Genomic DNA, 23366 nt, shown 5'->3' with positions numbered 1-23366 from the left:
GTTAACTCGGCTATAATCGCGTAAGCGGTGTCTGCGCCAATTAAGAAGAAGATTTGAGAAACTGTACTTTCAAATGAATCATTATTTACTTTGCGATTTTAATGCTGCTTTCAGTGGTTTAGCTTCACTCGTTGAACTGCATGACCATCATAACTAAACTGTAGATTGAGCGTGTGATCTAAAAACACAGCCAAAATTTTATATTATACTTGTGTATGTATATATTTTATTTCGTAGTCAAATTTACCTTAAGCGCAGTATTTACTGACAACGGCTCAATACCCGCTATGGTTATAATGCGTGGCACTTGTGACTCCATAAGCATTAAGCTTACTGTCTTCTGATCGCTAACATCCAGATCGTACCAGTTGATATCGTAAATTCCATCGCAAAATTGATCATTCTGTAAAAACACAACTGAAAATGGCAAATATTTTTGTTATGTTTACAATTTCTATATATTTACGCATATTTCCACACGCGTGCCCAGAATACTATACATATATAACCAAACGAAACAGACGAATATGTAGGGATAAGCATTAGGCCAGTATTTCAGCATAATTATAAGCAATGTGGTCAAGATGCCCAATATGGTGCATAATATGTGCGCGGTAATGGTCCAGAAGAAAATCTGGTTGCATTTATCGTTGAAGCTAAACACCAAATAAATACTTATAATTTCTTATACAAATTATTTAAGTTTGAAGAAAACACTCACTCCAAGTAGTATTGATGCCAACTAGCAATGTCATTAACCATTGCCTTTATACGTGTATCCTGCTTATTCTCGTGCAATACTTCATGCAGATCTTCGACTTTAAGTGCGAAAATATCGTAGAAGAATATCGAGTGTGATAGAAATAGAAAGACGTATAAGTCGGCACCGTACAAAGTGAACGCCGCTACGAAAATACACAGTATATTATAACCAATCGTAATGAAATAGCCATGATCTGTGTCCAAATCGACATACGGCATCTGACACATAATTATTAGATGTCTTTCACCCCTGAATATGTATAAGAAGACGGGCGTAACCAGTGCTAGCACAGCAGACACGAAATATACTAAGCCACCAATGATGAAAATATTCTTCATACTCTGGTTCCATTCAAATAATTTCATCTCATATTTTGTTCCCAAGGCTTGGTATTTCTTGTAAATTTTCACAAGGTCCATTGCCAGTTCACGATATAATTTTGGGTACAAGAGTAGGGACATTATTTTGATCACGCCTTGAGTGGCGCAACTGATCGGTGAAAATACATCCAAGAGCACCGTCCAATCAGTTTTCACATCTTTCCAGACCGTATATATTGAGATTGTAAAATTCCAAGCGATCGCCACCAAAACAAAACCGATGACATAATTAAATTTAAAATTCTCATCGATAACGTCTATGCCGACTAAGCTGGAGCTTAGCCGAATTATTTTGAGCAATTTACAAAAATTGTCTGAAGGTCGCGTTTTAGTTTGCATATTGCAATCAATTTTCGAAAGTGAAATATCTGCGACGTCCAATATTCTTGAAACTAAAGTGTTTACTAAATAATTTGCCGAATAAAAAGGTGTGACTAACACTGCATTGGTCACATTCCCACGCCTGTCTTTCAGCATTTCTCGACGTGCTAATTGAGTCATTAACACTTCATAGTTGCAAATTAATTGCAAAGAATATTTATTAATTGCGAATTTAAAAGAAAATTGTAGAGAAAATATTATTTGTAAATGTGTGTATATGACAATCAGAAATGGGACTGCCAGGTATTTCCGTAGCCTAGTCGAGCCGAGCCGAGCCAAGACGTTTTACTGAAGCTAAATTATATATGTACATATAGTACATTTTAGTATCCAGAGCTAATACTTGAAAGACATCGATTGATCTGTACTGTTGTCTATACTGTTGTAGAGGAGCTATTGGCAAAAGATGCGGTCTTTAAATAAAAGTTTAGATTTATAATATTCAGCCAATTATGTTTTATAAGGTCTCGGTGTGTTTTAGGGCCTCGGAAAAAGCTACACTTGCTAAGGAACTTGAGATGAGAGTTGGCGGAGCTTCTCGGTATCGTATTACATATGGATAAGATTAGTATGGGTTCTTAATTACAGGTTACTGCAAAGCTGAATATCCCAACAGAAGCAATGGCTTTTATCATCGGTCTGGGTCTGGCCGAAACTCTCACGTCGTCAAACAAACAGTCGTTGACAGGTCATAACTTTGAAGTTGTAGATTGTTTCGTCTATCTTGGAAACAGCATAAACACCACCAACAATGTCAGGCTGGAAATCCAACGCCGAATAACTCTTGCCAACAAGTGCTACTTCGGACTGAGTAGGCAATTGAGAAGCAAAGTCCTCTCTCGACGAACAAAAACCAAACTCTATAAGTCACTCATAATTCCCGTCCTGCTATATGGTGCAGAGGCTTGGATGATGACATCAACTGAGTCGACGATGAAAGTTTTCGAGAGAAAAGTTCTTCGAAAGATTTATGGTCCTATGCGCATTGGCCGCGGCGAATATCGCATTCGATGGAACGATGAGCTGTACGAGCTTTACGACGACATCGACATAGTTCAGCGAATTAAAAGACAGCGGCTACGCTGGCTAGGTCATGTTGTTCGGATGGACGAAAACACTCCAGCTCTGAAAGTATTCGACGCTGTACCCGCCGGCGGAAGCAGAGGAAGAAGAAGACCTCCACTCCGTTGGAAGGAGCAGGTGGAGAAGGACCTGGCTACGCTTGGAATATCCAATTGGCGCCACGTAGCGAAAAGAAGAAACGACTGGCGCGCTGTTGTTAACTCGGCTATAATCGCGTAAGCGGTGTCTACGCCAATTAAAAAGAAGATTTGGCACAAGTGGCACTGACAGTCATACCAACATAGGAAAAGAATATTTCGACGAATGTCTTTTCAAAATTTATATTAAAAAGTCTTAATTATAAAATTTCAAAAGTACTGATTTAGTAATCGATTTTTTTTTTTTAATTCCAAAAATTGGCCCTCTCACTTCTCATGCATCTTATAAGCATGAGGTTGCTTGCGCAATTTAAGGTTAAGCTACTGAAGGAGAGATTTGTTCAATACGAGGAATCAATTCCTCACATTTTCTGTAATTATTTTGCGAAGTACATGCATATGCATGTCTACGAAAATTCTGGTTTTGGAACCAATTGCACTTCTTCTCAGTTTCGACTCAGTTACAACTCAATAGGAGTTTTTCCAAACTCTTTCTATTGGTTTTCACCTCCCAATATGACCTAATTATATCTACATAAGTATATCTTTAATAATTTCTCCAATTTTCTTAAAACTCGGCTCGTCACTTTGCTAAGAGGATTGCAAGAAATTGTGCTATTAATTTTTAAATAAAGCGCAATCGGCGAACTCTCTTTAGGATGCAAATGGAAATTAATTAGTCTCGGAAGTTTTTACACTAAGGAATATGTATATATAACAATATAAATGGAGATTAATTGAAAAAGGAAAAACACGAAAAAACGTATTTTCGAATAGAAGCTATAATTCCCTTCACAAATACAAAAGATTCCATAATTAATATCATGTTTGTCGATCAGTTTTAATGGCAGTTATACAAGGTCTGTCGCAAAAGAAACAGAACTTTTTAAATATAACTGTTTCTGGTGGCGCCAACAATTGGTGGGAATATGAACTAAAAAGTTTGATCTCTTGGTGACATTTCGTAAAAATTTTAAGACACTTGAATAACTACAATCGATGTTATCGATAAAAAAGTGACAGCAGCTTTTGGTCATCGGTCGTAAAATGCAAAGAGCAAATATTAAATTTAGTTTTAAACTTGGGAAAACGTTTACTGAAACATTTCAAATTATGAAAAAAGTTAATGATGATCAGTGTCTGTCCCGTAGTATTGTGCATGAGTGATTTAAGCGATTCCAAGAAGGTCGTGGGGACCTTTGTGACGATCAGAAGTCGGTCGTCTTCAGAAGTCAAAAATAAAGACAATGCTGATTTGTTTTTACGATTCCGAGGGTATTGTACACCGAGAGCTCGTCCCACCGGGCCAGACGATTAATGTTCTGTTTTACCTTGGTGTTATGAAGCGTCTTTTGTTACGCATTCGTCGTGCTCGACCACAATACCGTGAGGCAGGGTTCTGGCGCTTGTTGCACGACAATGCGCCGTGTCATCGGTCGACGCTTGTCACTGATTTTTTTACAAAAAACTCCATATTAACCATTAATCACTCACCTTACTCACCTGATCTGGCACCCTGTGATTTTTACCTATTTGGAAAACTTCATTTGCCCATGAAAGGACACTGGTTTCAGGACATTTCAGCTATCCAAAAGGTGACGACCGATATTCTCAAGAGCATTCCGAAAAATTACCTTAAACATTCATTTGAAATGCTAATTGACCGGGCTAAACGCTGTATCGAAGCACAAGGAAACTACTTTGAATAAAAAAATATAACTTTTGAAAAATATTAACATTTTGTTGTTTTTTTTTAACAGTCCTGTTTTTTTTTGCGACAGACCTAATATACTCTCTTCCGGGTATAATTATGGTAGAAAAAGTGAGTAGCTCGTAAAAACTTAAAGACGATTAGTCTCTTTTAGTATCATTATACCCTCAACAGGGTATATTAAGTTTGTCATGAAGTTTGTAACACCCAGAAGGAAGCGTCGGAGACCCCATAAAGTATATATATAAATAATCAGTATGTTGAGCTGAGTCGATTTAGCCATGTCCGTCTGTCTGTCTGTCCGTCTGTATATATACGAACTAGTCCCTCAGTTTTTTAAGATATCGTTTTGAAATTTTGCAAACGTCATTTCTCTTCAAGAAGCTGCTCATTTGTTGGAACTGCCGATATCGGACCACTATAACATTAGCTGCCATACAAACTGAACGATCGGAATCTTCTTGTATGGAAAACTTTCACATTTGAAATGATATATTCACGAATTTTGGTACAGATTATTTTCTAAAGCAACAATATAATATCCGAAGAAATTATTCAGATCGGCTTACTATAGCATATAGCTGCCATACAAACCGAACGATCGGAATCAAGGGCTTGTATGGAAAATTTTCGCATTTGACGTGATATCTTCACGAAATTTGACATGGATTACTGCTTAAGGTAATAACATAATCTCCGAAAAAATTGTTCAGATCGGATTACTATAGCATATAGCTTCCATATAAACTGAACATATAGTTACTAAAAGAAATGCAGCTGTGAAGGGTATATTAGCTTCGTTGCAGCCGAAGTTAACATTTTTTCTTGTTTTGAGTATGAAAGGGTTCAATTCGTATTTTCTTAAGCCATGCTCAAGCAAAGGAGAAGATTTCAAGCTAAATACTGTATTAAAAATGCGAAAAATGCCATTAGCCACACGATCTTTTGCAACCCTTTGCGATTGTCTTTTTTGCTGAGTAATTGTTGTGATGATTTTCAGTATAACATCTGTTACCAATGCGCACTTAGTGTCGTAGTTTTATTCATATTAATGTACAAAAATTATTGAATCAACCAAAATTGTACTGAGCTTGTCAAATAGAACTTTAGTTTAAATACTTTACAATATTATATATAGTATTATAAGAAGAATCAACAACTTATTCGAGTGAAAAATCTTTTTATTTTATTTACAATGTTTTTTATAAAATATGCAATGTTAGTACTCATACAATCATTATATTATAATTAATATTAATATACGAAATTGCTGACATAACTGTTGATTCAGTACAAGTTATTATAAGCCATATAAGTCGCTTTCGATTCACCATTTCAATGCTCGCTATTTTAGAGCGCTGCTCTCTCTTCAAAAAGTTGAGAGGGGAAATCAACAACAACGTTAGCAAATTGTATTGAAACAAGAGAGTACCTCATTAGCGTTGTATAACTGCTAGCTTCAACGCTATTAAGTTTTCTTTTAAGGTACAAATATTTATTCCATTGATTTTAAAAACTTAAAACTTGAAATGAATTATTATAGAGGATTAAAGACATGAACAGTACTCGAATTAAGGAATTACTCAAATGTTTTTGGTGTGAGAAGCATGCCTCCATCAAAGAAAGAAACATAACAGGCAGAAAATATGCGAGCGCAAGGCTACAACGCAAATGCCCCTTGGTATCAATGGTTCTCAAATCGAAAACAGCTTTAGTATTTATATTAAAAAAGGAACGGAATTATTCACAATTACGTAGATTTTAAAGCGAACATATTTACAAGCAATCACATATGAGAGTGTTATAAAGCTTATTATAAATATTTGTATAAAAATCACCTCAATTCACAAATCACCTCCAGATACAACAATGCAAAGGATATCGCCTTTCATTGATATTGATATCACTAGTACTAAAAAAGTGTAAATTTGAGCAAACACCTATTACTTATAAATTTACATATACGTATGTATGTATTAAATATCTCTATTTAATTACGTATTATTTGATTATATTTCCCATACTAAATATGATGAATGCATCGCAATGTATCCGTTAGCCACACTCACCAGAGACGACACTTCTCTTTCGGATTCATGGCTGCGCCCCGCTTACACTTGAAAGTTTGCGCAAACTCTTCAGAATTGGAGAGTACACCCTTTAAACGTATCTTTCCGGGACAATGCGAGTCTTCGAGCGCATAACGGGAAGCCGCCGGCGTATACGTTTCACACCACAGATTTCCGAATGAAATGAAAAACAGCTGTTCGTTCGTGTATTTCTCCAAGCCAGGCAATTTCAGCCGTTCAGCGCCGTTTTCTTTCACAAACATACGATAAGCGTGAAAGGCCTCACGCATGCCACCGTTATCGGCAATATTTTCACCCAATGTTAGCTCACCGTCGATCTGGAAAATATTTTCAAGGCTGAATTAGATACAGATCTACATATATACGTACGTATTTGACTCACATATTCTTCCACATCTGGCAGATAGTAGTGACTATATTGCTCTACAAAGCATTCGGTGCGATTGACATATTCTTTGATCGTCTCATTCGACCACCATTGCAGCATGTTGCCATTCTTGTCGAACATTCGTCCACTGTCGTCAAATCCATGCGTCAGTTCGTGCCCCAAAATTGTGCCGACGGAGCCATAATTCAGCGCTCTAATTTTATCAAAGTGAGTATTGAAAATAATGTTCTAAAGGAAATACCTTTACTTTGGTGCCCTGTGCCGGTGCTTACAGAAATTATCTAGTGCAGTAAGTGGTATGTAAAAGAGCATCTAGTCAAAACAAATAAGCCGGTAACCCATGTGAAACCATTTTTTCAAAGATTATAACATCCTTAAAGTACAAATTTGTATGAATAAGGGAAAACTGATGACATTTGTAAATCTTGAAAGCATCTTGGAATAATGTTCTCCAATAATTAAAATTAATAAATTATCCGAATTTCACTCTTTCTATGAACCCTCTGCGATTTTTTGCGTTCTTGCTTGAAACTGTTTCAATTAAAACGGTAATAATGTTATGAGAGGAACTGTAATAGCACTGGTGAGCGCTAAAAAACTTCATCACGGAACGGTAAGTAATTTACATGTTTCCCTTTTAATTTACTTTATTTTTTTATATAAAACTAAAGCAATATGAAAATAAATCCCTCAGGTCTCTCTTCATATGATTTACATTTTTTTAATAGCAAAGAGAAGAGTTCTTATCCACTTTTAATTAAGTCAGTTTTTCTTAATTCTCGACGTTTTTGGCAACCTGATGATCTTTTTACTCTCGCAACAATGTTGCTCCGAGTATTATAGTTTTGTTCACATAACGGTTGTTTGTAATGTCCTAAAACTAAAAGAGTCAGATATAGGGTTATAGTGATCAGGGCGACGATATTGAGATATCATGATGAAACTTGGTACACGTATTCTTTGGCTCCATAAGAAGCCAAAGTGGAATGAAGATGGGCAAAATCAGTACTGTGACGCCCACAAAATGGCGGAAACCGAAAACCTATAAAGTGTCATAACTAAGCCATAAAAAAGATATTAAAGTGAAATTTGGCACAAAGGATCGCATGTTTTGGAAAAGTGGGCGTGGCCCCGCCCCTACTAAGTTTTTTGCACGTATCTCGGAAACTAATATAGCTATGTCAACCAAGGTCTACAGAGTCGTTTTCTTCAGGTATTTCCATATACAGTTCAAAAATGGAAAAAATCGGATAATAACCACGCCCACCTCCCATACAAAGGTTATGTTCAAAATCACTAAAAGTGCCTTAACCGACTAACAAAAACGTCAGAAACACTAAATGCCTTTGGAAAAATGGCAGAAGGAAGTTGCCAAGTCTTTTTTAAAATAAAATAGGGAACTATCCAAAACCATATCTCAGGAGTTACTAGACCGATTTCATGAACTATATAATATTTTCTTAACACCCTGATGACATGTACCAAATATGGGTGAAATCGGTTCACAACCACGCCTTCTTCCAATATAACGCTATTTTGAATTCCCTCTGATGCCTTCTCTGTATAATACGAGTATATACATTAGGAACCAATGATGATAGCGGAATAAATCTTTACAAAAATACGGTATTTGAAAAATATGTAAATGACGTATTATGAAATCCCTCGTTGCTTTACCAGCGAGAGTGGCAAAAATCAATTCACACCTAACTTAGCCCACAGTTACTTTTTCTTTAACTTTTTAATTCAAGGGAAGAAATCTTGCTTTATAGACCGGAAACCGATAAGAGTTTTTAGTAAGATAACTACATGCATGTAGTGTATCAATGCATAGGGAATTTCCAAACTGTCTGTTTTCATTTCAATTTAACGCTACCTTACTTATTTTAATTTAATGAGACTTGACCTACGACGTATGGGTTTGAGTGTGCAAGGACACTTGCCTGCATAAATGTTTGACAAATGTAAAAGGGCTATTGAACTTTGATTATACGACGCTAGTGTTACATATGACAGTAATTTGAGAAATTTTATGTTTGAGACATTCTATTTTGGATATGAGGCGTCGGTTTAGACCTACATACATATATATATATCCAATAATTGTCGGTCTCTTCTTAAAATTGGAGTCTGGTCGACAGTATTTGTATCACTAGGGTCTTTTTTGCTCATTTTTCATAAATCCTTTAAAAAAAGGTTTCCTTGAACTTTGAACTGTTTTGATAGCTTTCTGATGAATAAAGAAAAACAATAGAAGCAGAACTGATCGCGCTTACCTACCGCGATGTAATCAGATGGCTACTTCATATTGAATTGAGAGTGTGCAGTTTCTTTCGGTATAGTCCTTATATTCATTAAAAGTTTCAAACAGTAAATTTTCCAAATGAGAAGGTAGATAAAAAACTAGAGGCTCGAAGAAGTTCGTAAAAATGTATGGCGTGTTAAATATTATTATGAAAACTGTTAACTCAAGAATCAGTTAATTAATAGTCTTGCGGTATTTTCGCTAGTTGTCGCTGAAAGCGCGTAGTTCTAGTTTTATTCGTCGCATCGGGTCATCCTATACCTTTATGAAAAGCTCATTTCACGCGCTAACACGTGTTTGATTGATTGTCGTTTCTTTTAAGTCGTTCGTGAGTTATAGCGTCGCAAACATGGAGCAAAATAAAGAAAAATACGGCATATTTTACAGTACTACTACGATAAAGGCAAAAATGCATCTCAAGCCTCCAATAAAATTTGTGCAGTTTTTGGACCCGATACAGTTCCCATTTCCACCGCACAACGATGGTTTCATCGCTTTCGTTCTGGTGTAGAGGTGGTCGAAGATGCGCCACGCTCCGGAAGGCCTGTCGTCGAAAATTGCGATAAAATCGCTGAATTTTTCGAAAGAGACCGGCATAGTAGCAGCCGTAGCATCGGTCAAGAGCTGGGCATGAGTCATCAAAAATTCATTTCAATTTCAAAAAAAAAACTTCAATAAAAATACCGCAAGACTTTTTTGACAACCCATTATTATAAATTATGTATCGATTATGCTCAATTTTGATGCCAGCTTCATTTATCTTCGGGCTTATTACATATGTAAGTATCTAGATTAACTTGTCTAGTGTCAGGGTTATTTACAAAAACAACAGAACTTGAGGTGGTCAGGTTTAGAATGCAATGGCGAGAGTTAAGGCGAAATCATACATGAATCCATTCAAAGCCTGGTGACTGTCTGTCTGTTCGTCCGTCCGTCCGTTCAGGCTGTAACTTGAGTAAAAATCAAGATATCTAGACGAAACTTGGAATGCGCGTTCCCTGACAAAAACAAAACAGTACGAGTTCGTAGATCGGCGTAATCGGATCTCTGCCACGTCCACAAACGCCATTCCACACCGCAAACATATAAAGTGCCATAACTAAGGAATAAATATAAAACTCTAAATTGGCACGGAGAATCGCGGGATTAAGGGGAGCTAAAAATTCGAAAAACTTGCGTGTATTCTCGCCCTTTAATAAATTTAGTGTACGTATTTTTTAAGCCCTTTAAGCTACAATAATTAAATTCACCTAACGCAAATATTAGTGGACAAAATCGGTCTACAGCCACGACTATTTTCAATATAACACAATTTTAAATTCCATCTGCTTCCTTTCTTTACTACAAATCGGTTGAATCGGGTTAATACATCCCATAGCACCCATATAGCTAATATACTATAAAGATTGTCGAACTTCCGGGTGACTTTACATATACCGCGTATATCGGCCTACATGCGAGTTATCTCAATAAAATAGAGAGGGCGTTTTCATATAATTCTGCGTAGAAGTTAAGGTGTTCGATGTGACATCTCCCTTATACTAGCTACCAAATCTGAACGAGTTATAAGTGAGGCATATGCAGTTGTTATCCGAGTCGACTCAATTTCACATCACACCGTATACAGGTAAGTCTATTGAAATCATGTTAATCTGATCTGAGAAGAATTGTTAAATCCCTAAAATACTTTTGAATGACCATACACTATAAGCAGCTTTAAGAGATTGTAAAATTATCAACAAAGATCATGAGATTTGAGCTCTTATAATTTTTTTCCATATTGCATCGTTCAGATTCATCCGGACGAAAATATCACAGCCCAATCAAAATATCAAAGTGGGAATAACACTTGGCTTGCTTTATTTTGAGCTCACCTACACAGTCACAGTGCAATTATGAAAATTCTTATTTCATATAAATTTTGTGATTCCTAACAACTCTATAAAAGAAAATTGTAAATTATTCAAAAAATGATATTTATTAATTAAATGTTGATTGATTCAGATTGAAATTAGTTTTAGGAATTCAGAGAAAATTGAGTTTATAAACCGTTTGCAGAGAGAAAAATATTTCGCAACAAAAATATCTGAAATATAATTTGTGCTGCAGTCAAAGCATAAAGTTCCTTTAGATGTGTGTGTAAGGAATACATACATACTTGGATATATACAACATAAATAATATAACACATACATAAGTTACCTTTCGAATTTACTTGTTGGTGTATTTCTTTATATTAAATGTGCTACTGAAGACAGCCTCAAACATATAAACAAATTTCGGTGCAGTGCACACGCAGTAAACTAATAAAAAAAAAAATACAATGAAATGCAAAACCAAATTCAAAAGTGTAAATTGCACAGATTTGAAGTGCCAATTGAAGCAGCAAACGTGCCATTGTAATATTTACTCACTCCATGCCGAGGTCGTAGAAAGGATACTGCAGTATGGCAATGGGTATAGCTGCAGAAAGAAAACAACAAAATAAATTGCACCATATTCAGATAACGGTAAACCACAATAATACACGCACTTATCGTGTTCGATTGGAAAGTGTGAAAGGCGTTGACATTCGATGGTGCCGTTGCCCAACCGAACGGTTCTGGTCTGTAGAGATTGTCCAATTTATCCTGCATCTCCCAGCGCAGCACGCCAATCATGTTCTCCAAGTGTGTACTTGCATTCACCTGCACGCCCGCATAGTGTGCATTCAGCGCCGTTGCATTGCGCAACCAATCCGGAAAGCCAATGAAACTTTTCATGGATGCCGACTTCTGTAGTGTCTCATGTTTGGTCTCCTCATCCATCCAAGAGGTGCGGCGCACTAGCATATCGAAAGCATGTCTGATATCATTTAACATACGCTCCACCTTCGGCAGTTTGTAGCGCACGAAGTAATCATCAGCCAGCACGTAGCTCACAGCCATGCCCATCAGGCTATTAACGCCATGTACGCAATACAGGGAACGCGGTGAACTGCCTTCGGTGCCCACAATTAGACGCATATATTCAGAGTGTAGCAGCCGCATCTCGCTGGTGGTGTGCAATACCAATTCCTCGACGACACTTAGCCAGATGTAGAACTCGATATGTGTTGGCGGCGCGTCTGCCAGATACTCAACGAGGCTTTGCAAATAGACGATATCCGCATTGCTGGTTATGATAGTCAACTCGCTAAGGTTAAAGTTTTTTGAATGGTTGGCATCCTCCATCATCACCTGCAAGTATAACTCCCAGTTGAGTATTGTTTTCGGGGCAATTAGCTTGTTGGTGCGATTTTGTAAATCCGCGACGGATACGTAAACGAGGTCCTCAATGGGGTTTGTCAGAGTTTTCGTCAAGTTTTCAGCATCATCTTTCAACTGGAAATAAACGGTAAACTTATTGTTAAAGAAGACTGCCAAATAACGGGCTTTTCAATAGGGACGCTACAAAAGTAGACCGATACGGACAGCAAATGACGCCATATTTTTTCCGCTCTTTTGACATTTCTCTTCTCGTAAGTCTAAGTCTTCCAACAACGAATCGAAATTATTAAAATTTACTACCGAAATTCGGAGTCAGTGGCCTCAACTTTAAGAGCGCTACGTCCAATTTATGGTCGCCATAATCGTCCTGTCATTGAGACAAAGAAGTAGCCGTAGTGTCGAGAATATTGCTGCCGCATCAATTGAGGAAGACCCAAATCAGTCTCTCACACGTCGTTCTCAAGCGTTGGGGATCTCTGTGATGTCGTTGTGACGAATTTACCGAAAATATCTTGACCAACATCTTTAAAAAATCAAAATGACGCAAAAACTGAAGTCGATTGACTACCAGAATAGTCGTATGTTCGTGAATTGGTCTAAGCAACAACTTGAAAATGATCCGAATTTTCATCGAAAAATCAATCTTCAGCGATGAGGCTCATTTTTGGCTGAATGGCTTTGTCAATAAGCAAAATATGCGTTATTGGTCAGGCGGCAATGCACACGTACTCCATGAGTCATCATTGCATTCCGATTACGGTTTCATGTGGTTTATGGGCCGTCGGCGTCATTGGGCCGTACTTCTTCCCTAATGATCAATATCGGCATGTTACTGTGAATGGGAATCGCTACCGTTCAATGATAACCGAATATTTTTGGCCCGAATTGGATGATATTGGCTTGGACAATATGTGGTTCTAACAAGGCGGTGCCACATGCCACACAGCGAAGGTCACAATCGATTTATTAAAAACCAAGTTCGGTGAACGTGTTATCTCACGAAATGGATCAGTCAATTAACCGCATTGGTCGTGCGATTTGACGCCGTTAGACTATTTCTTGTGGGGCTACGTAAATCTATGCCCACATATCAAACGTAAATTTCAGCAGAATCGGCTGATTTATGCTTGAAAACCGTCGAAAATTGGGTTCAGCGTATGGACTTCTTCAAGCGTGTCCATGGTAGTCATACCAAAGAAATCGAGTTCCATACATAACGGCATCGAATGTAGTTTTACAGGTATAAAGAATTTCATTCAGATCCCCAATCGTTTTTGTTTTATTTAAAATTCTAGCGCTATTATTGAAAAACCCGTTAGTTGAACAAAAAAAATGCTTGATATTATTTGACACATTGAGTTTAAAGCGGAACATTTGACGGAATTTAGAAAAATTATTTTCAAGTCCAAACTCAAAATCCGTTGAACTATGTATGGTAATAATTTAATTCTTATTCCAAGCCGCGAACCTCTTTTGTGAACTTATAATTAATTAATTAATTTTCTGATCATTTAAAGATAACTTGTAAGTTTCTTATATTTCAGCGGCTGCTGTTGGTGGATGGAGCTATGAGTAGAAGTCACGCAAGTGAGGAAAGCTGTCTGAGCGAAATTCACTTGGAATTGGCCATAAACGATTCCTTTATATATAGCTCAAACAGCTCACGACTACTGGTCCTAAACCAAGGACCAAAAACATCCGTTTGAAGGCTAAAACTAAAGTGAGAAGTCGAAACATCCCTCCCCAGGGTTGTGCGCTGGGTTAAGCTTATGTTTTACTAAAGGCAAAGCTCTCAGAATGGTTAGTCACTGCTTCGAAAGTTGTAATAGTCAGGAAGCCGGAGTCTAGACCACCAGAACGAATACAAAACGTGTGAGAAATTCGGAAATTCCTACTTCAAGATCACTCCGATACTTAGCATTTCCCGATCTTTTAACAAACTTTGTATCTAATGGCATAATTAGTAGCAACATTGGCAAGCTTTTTAGCGCACTATACAAACCCCGGATATAATATTTTAGGCTTAAGTAGGGTTTCATGCAGCGTATTGGTTCTAATCATTTTATCCGTTTCGATCGAATCAATTACCGGTTCGATTTTCGTTGTAATCATTGAAGTCGAATTGAAAATAAATTTCTTGATTAAGTAGAACTGCTTAACGATTAAATCAAACACATTGCATGGCCAATAGATGGTGCTAATTCTGAAATCATTGAAACCGCAAAATCGAGTATATTCGTCGAAATATATCCACCCGACACCTCACCAGGCAATCGAAGCTAATATATGTAGATACTGCAGTATCCTCTACTTCACACTTGAAATACACACCAAACAAAATGTTTCTACTTGATGAAAAAAGTACTACTTAATGACCTTATGATTTTCGATCGAAAATGCTTTCCGTATCGATTTCAGTGTGATTTTAAAAATGACCTATTGTACATACATACATATATAGTATAACAATACCCACTCTGTACAATTTTTTCGCGAACTTCACAGCCTGTAGAGCCATCTCGCCTATCGAGTCTTCGAGGGGCTCGACTTCCACATCAGGATTTAAGTACAGCACATATAATTCAACCATTTTCTTGATATATGCCACATAAGTCAACAATCCTGAGGAAGTATGCTTCTGGGACTCTTCTATATCATCCTCCAACTCGTCGCTGTCTTCATCATCCTCCTCGTGGTTGGCTATTGTTTTCCGCTTGATTTTATTCAACAACTTGTGCATGTCGTCTTTGTTGCTATAAAATTCTCAAATTAATAAAAATATAACTATTTTTGCAGCACTTACAAAGGCAATGAAGAATCTGTTTCGGGCGTGCCCAAAGCTATGCGATTTATTGTGCGATTTACCGGATCGGGGAATATGTCGAATCCCACTACTAAATCCATGCCTAAGTTCTTTTTAATCAGCACTAAACTGCGCAACCAATTAAATTTCGATTCTTCGCTGTACTTCCGTATCACCTCCTCCGGCAGTGTAACATTGAAGCCGCTCGGCAAAAGTGGTAACTCAAACTTCCGCAGAAAATATATCAGCGGCTCTAGCTCTCGCTTATCCAATAAATCCGTATTCATGCACGCGCGATACATTATTTTCGTCTTCCCCACAGCGGCGGGTTCCTCCTCGCTAATATTCGTTTGCAGGAAGGAACGTAGCATGCGCATAATTTTCGCTTGTCGCTCCCGAAACCAGTCGTTTGATGTGGCCGAATCGGGTTTGGGATGATCGTCCGCCCAACGGCCACAGGTAAATTTATAAAAGTCCTCACAAGGATCAGTCTCTTCGTCCATTGAGTAAATGAGGCCAGCCGCTGTGCGGAGACACTCGTTGCTTCGACACACTTCAGGTTCTGCGCGGCCTTCAGGAGAGCGAGAAAGAGAGAAAGTTATTATCAGAGTTTCTTTGCACTACATTATACTTACGTCTTATACATACGACTATTATAGCTATGATTAAAATGATTATCAAAAGTATGAGCAAACCGATCAAGGTCTTCTGGTAATATTTCCGTCGAAACCTGTAAATAACAGCAATCAAAAATAAATTTATGTTGATCATTCACATTTCGGACTGTAATTAATTAAAATGAAGTTGTCAAAACAATTAAAATGCAATCAATTTCCCACCCACGGCAAGGTGTGGTCAATAAAAACCATAGTAAATAATTTACATATTCTGTCCACCTAATTTCGTTATACTTACTTTGATTGTACGCCGACGAAGGTAGCGTCGCAAGGCGGACGTTTGCCTAACGCGGTGGTGGAGCCATTGGCACCTGGTAAATAGGATGTATCGTCTGCAGCTGAGTCGGTGCTGCGTATACTAAGGTTACCTGCAATGCAGATAATTATATTTAAATGCAAAGAAATACTGTTGTGGAAAAATTCCATAAATTAGTTGTTCAGGCATGAATTGGATATCGTTGTGCTCTTACAGGGTCCGGCAGTGTTACCAATTAAAAAACCATAAATTCGGTTTGGAAAATTATTTTTATTTATTTTAAAGTACAAAATGTGTGAAAATCATCATAAATTCAGGACCAATTCACTTTTGCTCGATATGACCACCTTTTGCCCTAACTATGGCCTTGAGATGGTCAAAAAACGAATCGCAAGTTGCCCGAATGTGACTTGCCGGTTATTTGGCCCACTCACAGACAATGGCTTTCTTCAGCAGCTCGAGACTGATCTATTTTTTAATTCGGACCTTGCTCTCCAAAATGGCCTAGAGAGAATAATCCATTGGATTCGCATCTGGTAAATTCGAGAGCCATTTTGTGGTCGTAATGAAGTTCCGAAAATTGTTTTTCAGCCATTCTTGGTTCACTCGCGCTTTGTGAGACGGTGCTGAGTCTTGTTGAAACGTCCATGGATTGCGACCGAAATGTTTGTTTGCCCACGGCTTCAAAGCAGCCTCCAGAACACTTTCCCGATAATATGTCGCATTTACTTTGACGCCAGGCTCGATGAAAACAATTGGAGAGCGCCCATTTGCGGTGACAGCGGCCCAAACAATTATTTGTGGCGGGTGCTGCCTCCTGGTGGCCAACCGATGACTTAGATTCTCGTATGAACGGTCGGTCAAGTAAACCCTATCTTTTGAGAGTTTACGAAAATTTTTTTTTGGTCAGAAAACACAATGTTCGGAATTTGACCGCTTTCGGCCAAGCGAAGCAACCGCTTCGCTCTCTCAAGTCTTACTTGTTGCTGCTTCGGTGTGAGATCATGGGCCTTTTGGAACTTGTAAGGCTTGACCTTGAGCTCATTTTTCAATATGCGTCGGATGCTGCAGTCGGATGTTTTCAGTTCTTTAGCCATTTGATTGTCAGCTCGTCGCGGTTTTCGCTCAACTCGCTTCTTCACATTCCGCACCATCTCACGAGACGTTGCAGTCTTTTGATGATCACTTCCATGGCGTTTTGCAATGCTACCAGTATCATTGTAACGAGTGATGGTGCGATAAACAAAAACTTTATTCACATTAAGGTGTTTGAGCTCACGAACAATTGCTGGCTGTGATTTTCCTGCTAAATATATAGCAATCACACTATTACGTTTGAATTCCATCGGTGATCATTATGATCATTCACTTTTGGAAAACGCTTTTGTACACTTGTGAATAATACTCCGAACTATCATTCAGCAAATTTTTAATCAGTTGATTCCAGTGCGACAGCTGCGCGAACGGTCTGAAATTGGTTACATTTCGAGTGCCGGACCCTGTATTTAACGCAACAACACTTCATATTAAAATGCTTCTTTAATGTTGGTTTTCAGTTTTGGTAATAGAAAATAGTCACTGGGTGATAGATCATACGAATACGGAGACTGGTTGCTGAGAGAAATCTATTTTTCTTATAAAAAGCTATATTATTATTTGTATACATATGTTTATTGACCCGATTTTATCCATTTTTGGTATAATGTGAAAGTAGATGTTTGAAAATCCGTTTATTTAGTATATGTGGACTAGGTGAAGTATTGCCCCGATTTCATCCATATTAGCCAGAGGATACGCTTTTCTTAAAAATATATTTCTTCAGAATTTCATTAAAATTTTTTACATATTGACCGATAGATGCGGTATAAAGTCAACCGGAGTTTTGAAAATATTTATAGTACGAGTATATTAGGTATATGAAGACTAAGGAAATCAGTGACCCGATTTTACACATTTTTGGCACTAATGCATGCTGCCACCATAAAAATATTACCCCAGAATTTCAATATGAGAACTCACAGGTTTATCAATGTTCGCTAAGAAGTCAGCCATATGTACTTAGGTGCAAAAATTTGGTTTAACGGGCTTTCAAAAGTTATAGTTCGATTTTAACAATCTTCGGGCGTAAAATGATATTTCGAGGGCTCTGTTTGTGAAAAGTTTTAATCCGATACCTATTTCGCCAATCTGCAATGCGAATCTATAGTTGACTTTTGTATGGGATGTACAATTAAATTTAGAGAGAATCCTTCTTTTAGTCTCCATTTACCTAATATGAAGATTTTCGAACCTCCGGGTGACTTTACACCATATTGTTGGTGATTTTTTGTGAAGTACCTTAACGAAATCCAGGGTACATTTTTTTAGTATGTGCCGTGATAATAGTCCTGCCTTCCATAGTGAAACAGAAAATTTGTTTTTTTTTTATTCAACATTCCTACGAGGGTGATACTCTGATTATAGCGACCCCCAACTTTTCGATACCATTTTTATGGTACGATTTGTCTTTTGCTTCAAAACAGGCCTCAGTTTCTGCGATCATGGAAATAGTCCCAATTAATTGATTTTTGCTAACATTTCCACTGATTTGTGACACGGTGCATTGTTTTGGTACAACAACATTTCCTTATTCTTCAGAGCGGCCATTTTTTAGCGATTTCGTCCTTCAAACGATCCAGTAACGCTATGTAATAGTCGCTGTGGATAATTCTTTCTTTCAACGATCCAACAACGCTGTGCAATAGAAGCTGTTGGTGATAAAAATTTGGATAAAAATTCTTCCATGCGCATCCCAAAATACAAACGACATAACCTTATTAGCCGACTGTTGCGTTTTCCGCGTTTTGGAGCGTATCGATCGTATACAGTGCACTTATATTAGACTGCGGAGTGAAATGATGGAGCCACGCTTCATCCATTATCACAAATCGACACAAAAAGTCGGGTATATTACGCTTGAACATCTCCAAAACTGCACCGAATCATCAATTCGTCGTTGTTTTCGGTCAAAGTGAGCTCACGCAGCACGCATCTTGCGTAAAACTTTCTAATACCCAAATATTCATGTATGATATCATATACGCATTCAGTTGATATCTTTGGAATCTATCTGAAATAACTTCATTTTGCAGTCAATCAAAATAATTCTTGTAGTTGTCTACGGCGATCATTTCACCACGGCTAAACTTAGCAAACCAATCCTTGGTAGTTGATTTTCTCGGACCAGTGTCCGAAACCTCATCATCAATTTTCTTTAAGTTTTTTTTTACCAATGTTTGATTGCAAATTATTAGTTTCTTTCGTATTTCAAATTGCATATTTTCAACAGCTAGAATTATGCACGTCAATCACTATCGTTAACCTCAATATCACAGGGTAATACCCTTAATAATGTTGCAGTCCGATTTTGTTTAAGATAGCTACTACAAATTATTTTTAAACTCATTAATTGGATTGTGGCAATGTAATTTAACACATAGCCACTGCTACATCCGCAGTAAATCAAATATCGAATGCAGGGTTATCATGTTTTTTAATTTTTAAAGAAATATATTCAAAAAATCAGTTATGGTACGGTCATAAAGGTCATTTCAATTACTAACCTATGTACTACAGCCCAAGTTCTATAAATAATATGTGTTTTAACTGTTGCTTGGTGGAAAATAGAAAATAATTCGAGCTGCAGAACACAATCTCTTATAGGAAATTACAGCTACTGGCGTACGCCGATGATATTGACATGGTTAGCCTCAACATACGCGCCGTGACTTCTGCTTTCTCTAGACTGGATAAGGAAGCGAAGCAGATGGATCTCTAGTGAACGAGGCAAGACGAAATATCTCGTATCATCAAACTAACAGTCGTCGCACTCGCAACTACATAGGCTCCCACCTCACTGATGACAGTCGTAACTTCGAAGTATTAGATAATTTCGTCTATCTTGGAACCAGCATCAACCAATCAACGCAGAATAACTCTTGCCAAACTCTATAAGTCACTCATTATTCCCGTCCTGCTATAAGTTAACACAATATTTTATGAACTACTACATAAATTCCATTCCCACATTATATGCTGGAAACATCCAAACCGTTTGCATACTTTGGAGTCCTATTACAACCAAAAGTGCAACTGCGCTAAACGCGCAGCCGCAAAATTCTTAAGTGAGCGAAACACGCGCAAACCCTTTTAGCTGACCAAGCATCTTTGGTCACGTAGGCCGGCTTAAGATAGGTTAGATTATAAACTTTAAAGTTAAGTGTAGTCAGTCTTTTTAAGTTACTAGACTCGACAGGCACATAGTGCCGCTAAAAAAACATAAATAATTTTAAGATAATAAAATAGGCACATAGTGCCGACCTAATAAAATTAATTAATAAATAAACCTCCGTCTCGTTAATTTATATGGAGCAGAGGCATGGACGATGACAACATCTGATGAGTCGGCGTTACGGGTTCTGCGGAAGATTAATGATGCTTTGCGCATTGGCTACGGCGAATACCCCATTCGATGGAACAACAAGCTTTATGAGATATACGACGACATTGACATATTTCAGCGAATTAAGGGGTCAGTAGGGTAATCTTTTCTCAATTTTTTTTTTTTGCATTTTCTGTTCCTTTATACCCTTAGAATTAATGCAGAAACCCACTTTACCGTGGGAAGGTTTCGAAAAAGGCCCAAAAATAATAATACCGCTCTACGCTCGGAGCGCTCGAAGTGCACACCTCGAACTTTAAGCGCGTTTTTCTCAAAGAACACTTATCTAAACTGGCGGACATGATTCCGGTCGAACTACCCAACCGATTTGCTTAATTTTTTTTTTTAATGTTCACAAAATGCCTGGCTATCGTCCCTACTAGATTCATAATTTTTTATAATTTATTGACAATTTGATGACAAAATTTGTGTAAAAAAACATGGGGAAAAATTAAAAAAAAAAACGTCCGGCAGTGAAAAAACGCATCTCATTCACCCAGCCATTTCTCCGACAGATGTCATCAAAAAATTCCAAAAAAATTTGTTTATACACTCGACGATATAACTCATGACATTTGAAAAAACTTCGTCAAAAAAAAACCGGCCAGAAACTACTGACGCCTTAACTGTCGCGTCGAAAACGACGCAAAAGCAATACATTTTTTAATTTTTACGAAAAGAGGCGGCAAGATGTCAACTGAATTTCTCGACTTTGTTAATAACATTATTTTGCTTTGTTTAAACTGTTTTTCGTTCCACAAGTTTTTTTTTTTTGTGGATTGTGTTAAAAAAATTACGTTCGCTACCCTCCTGCGTCGCTGTCGACGCATATGAGAAAACATCTCTTTTTTGGCGGGAAACTGTTTGTTTCGCGAGTTATTGGGTTTTTTGCAAGTGATGAAGTAATTTGTGATTAATTTATACATAAAAGAGATGTAAAAGAAAAAATTCAATATGTGCCAACCAAATTATTTGTCAAGTGAAGAAATAGGAGTTTTTCTAAATGAAAGTGAAGCAGAAGATAATTGCAGTTTTTCTGATGCTAGTGATGAAGTGTACGAGCCAGAAGGGTCAAAAGCGAATGAAAGTGATAACTCTTCAAGTGATAGTGATTCTGGTGGTGAGGATTATATTCCAACAACTGGTGCTAACGATAGTCATGGTTACACTGCAAATACCGATCCATTGTACGTATCAAAGGATGGTACAATATGGCAGCCAGAACCATTTCAGCCGCAAAGTGTTATTTAGGAATGAGAATGTTATCAGTCTTTCGCCTGGCGTCACTCGATTTGCAAAAGCCCGTGTCAACGACATAAAAGATGCTTTTCTCCTATTTTTGCCTCCACATCTAGAAAACATAATTCTAAAGCATACAAATGCATTTGACAAAGCTAAGTATGGCGACGAATTCATGCGAATTGGTTCCAGTCTTTTGCAAGCTAATATCGGTATATTGATTTTAGCTGGTGTATATAGGTAAAGTAGCGCTGCGTATTTAGGAACCCATTATAGAAAAATTTTATGTATATTTTTAGATTAAAAAACGAGTCAACGGTTGATTTGTTCGATGCAGATACTCTGTCGTCCCATATTTAGGGTTAATATGCCGAAAAAGACGTTTGAAAATATCAATCAAGTAATTCGATTTGATGATACCATCAGCCGGAGGCAAAAAACATGTGACGATAAATTTGCACCGATCCGAGATGTTTTTGAAAAATGGTCGAATTCATTAGCTGATTATTACAACCCTCATGAATGAGTTACCGTAGATGAACAGCTGCTGGGTTTTAGGGGTCGATGCAAATTTCGTCAATATATGCCTTCGAAATCAGAGAAATGAGGAATTAAGTTTTGGTTGTGCGTCTGTTCTGAGGGTTGCTATATTTGGAAAATTCAGCCCTACTTGGGTAAACCAGTCGGTGCAAGCTCATGTGAAAAAAATCAGGGTCAACGTGTTGTTTTGGATTTGATTCGTGGGTTGAAGGGACACAACGTGACAATGGATAATTTTTTTTCGTCATATAGTCTCGGCCAGGAATTGTTAACAAAAGGTGTCACGATGGTGGGAACTATGAGGAAAAATAAGAGATCTATTCCGCCAAATCTTCTCAAATGCAAAAAACTACCTTTGTACCATTCAACGTTTGCATTCACAAGCAACACAACGCTTGTTTCATATGTTGGTTGAAAAAATAAGTGTACAATTTTACAAAGCACTTTGCATAACTCTAAAGAAACCGAGCCCGGAGTTAAAAAGCTACCAACAATTATAAATTATTATAACAAAACTATGGGTTTGTTATAGATGAGTTCCGATTTACTTGTTTATATTCGTCTATTTGCTTGTTTCATTCAAAATAGGCGGTGTCGATACGGTTGATAATATGCTTTCCTGCCACAGTTGCAGGAGGAAAACTAATAGATGGCCGATGACTGTGTTTGCTAATATAATTGGCATATCGGCTTTGAATGCGTTAATCTTTTTCAAGGAAATTAATCCTAACATGCAGACTACACAAAAACCACAATAAGAAAGAACTTTCTACAGGAGCTAGGATTATCACTTGCTAGACCATTTATGACATGTAGAACTGGAAAGCCGAGGTCAAGTTCATCCGCGAATTTGCTCGATATGGCATCTTCACCAAATGCATCGAA

The 23366-nt window shown here is 37.5% G+C and overlaps 2 protein-coding genes across 3 annotated transcripts in view; both read right to left on the bottom strand.

Annotated features, from left to right (window-relative positions):
• LOC126753275 (odorant receptor 67d-like) lies at positions 1-1518 on the bottom strand. Its single transcript, XM_050464607.1, has 4 exons — positions 722-1518; positions 467-656; positions 248-403; positions 1-178 (listed from the first exon to the last, which is right to left on the bottom strand). The coding sequence occupies exons 1-4, from the start codon at positions 1480-1482 to the stop codon at positions 125-127; spliced, it is 1161 nt and encodes a 386-aa protein (XP_050320564.1). The 5' UTR covers positions 1483-1518; the 3' UTR covers positions 1-124.
• Positions 1519-6338: 4820 nt separating this feature from the next.
• LOC126753132 (neprilysin-4) overlaps positions 6339-23366 on the bottom strand; it is a 29097-nt gene continuing 12069 nt past the window's right edge. Inside the window, exons 2-9 of one of the 2 annotated variants that reach the window (XM_050464337.1) lie at positions 16205-16334; positions 15925-16019; positions 15290-15860; positions 14963-15239; positions 11772-12600; positions 11653-11701; positions 6928-7126; positions 6339-6862 (exon numbers count right to left, since the gene is read on the bottom strand). In XM_050464337.1, the coding sequence (XP_050320294.1) occupies positions 6521-6862; positions 6928-7126; positions 11653-11701; positions 11772-12600; positions 14963-15239; positions 15290-15860; positions 15925-16019; positions 16205-16334 (2492 nt within the window). In that variant the 3' untranslated portion in view covers positions 6339-6520. The remainder of the gene's footprint in view (positions 6863-6927; positions 7127-11652; positions 11702-11771; positions 12601-14962; positions 15240-15289; positions 15861-15924; positions 16020-16204; positions 16335-23366) is intronic. The other variant, XM_050464345.1, reaches the window with a different exon arrangement.

The sequence above is a fragment of the Bactrocera neohumeralis genome, chromosome 2 (genome assembly GCF_024586455.1).
Source record: "Bactrocera neohumeralis isolate Rockhampton chromosome 2, APGP_CSIRO_Bneo_wtdbg2-racon-allhic-juicebox.fasta_v2, whole genome shotgun sequence".
NCBI lineage: Eukaryota > Metazoa > Arthropoda > Insecta > Diptera > Tephritidae > Bactrocera > Bactrocera neohumeralis.
This window is presented reverse-complemented; position numbering and strand designations above follow the sequence as displayed.

Coding starts and splice junctions, on each gene's coding strand:
- LOC126753275 (XM_050464607.1), bottom strand. CDS start 1,482: ATGCAAACTAAAACGCGACCTTCAGACAATTTTTGTAAATTGCTCAAA. Junction 404..466: donor GCACGCGTGTGGAAATATGC/GTAAATATATAG, acceptor GTGTTTTTACAG/AATGATCAATTTTGCGATGG. Junction 179..247: donor CAGTAAATACTGCGCTTAAG/GTAAATTTGACT, acceptor CTGTGTTTTTAG/ATCACACGCTCAATCTACAG.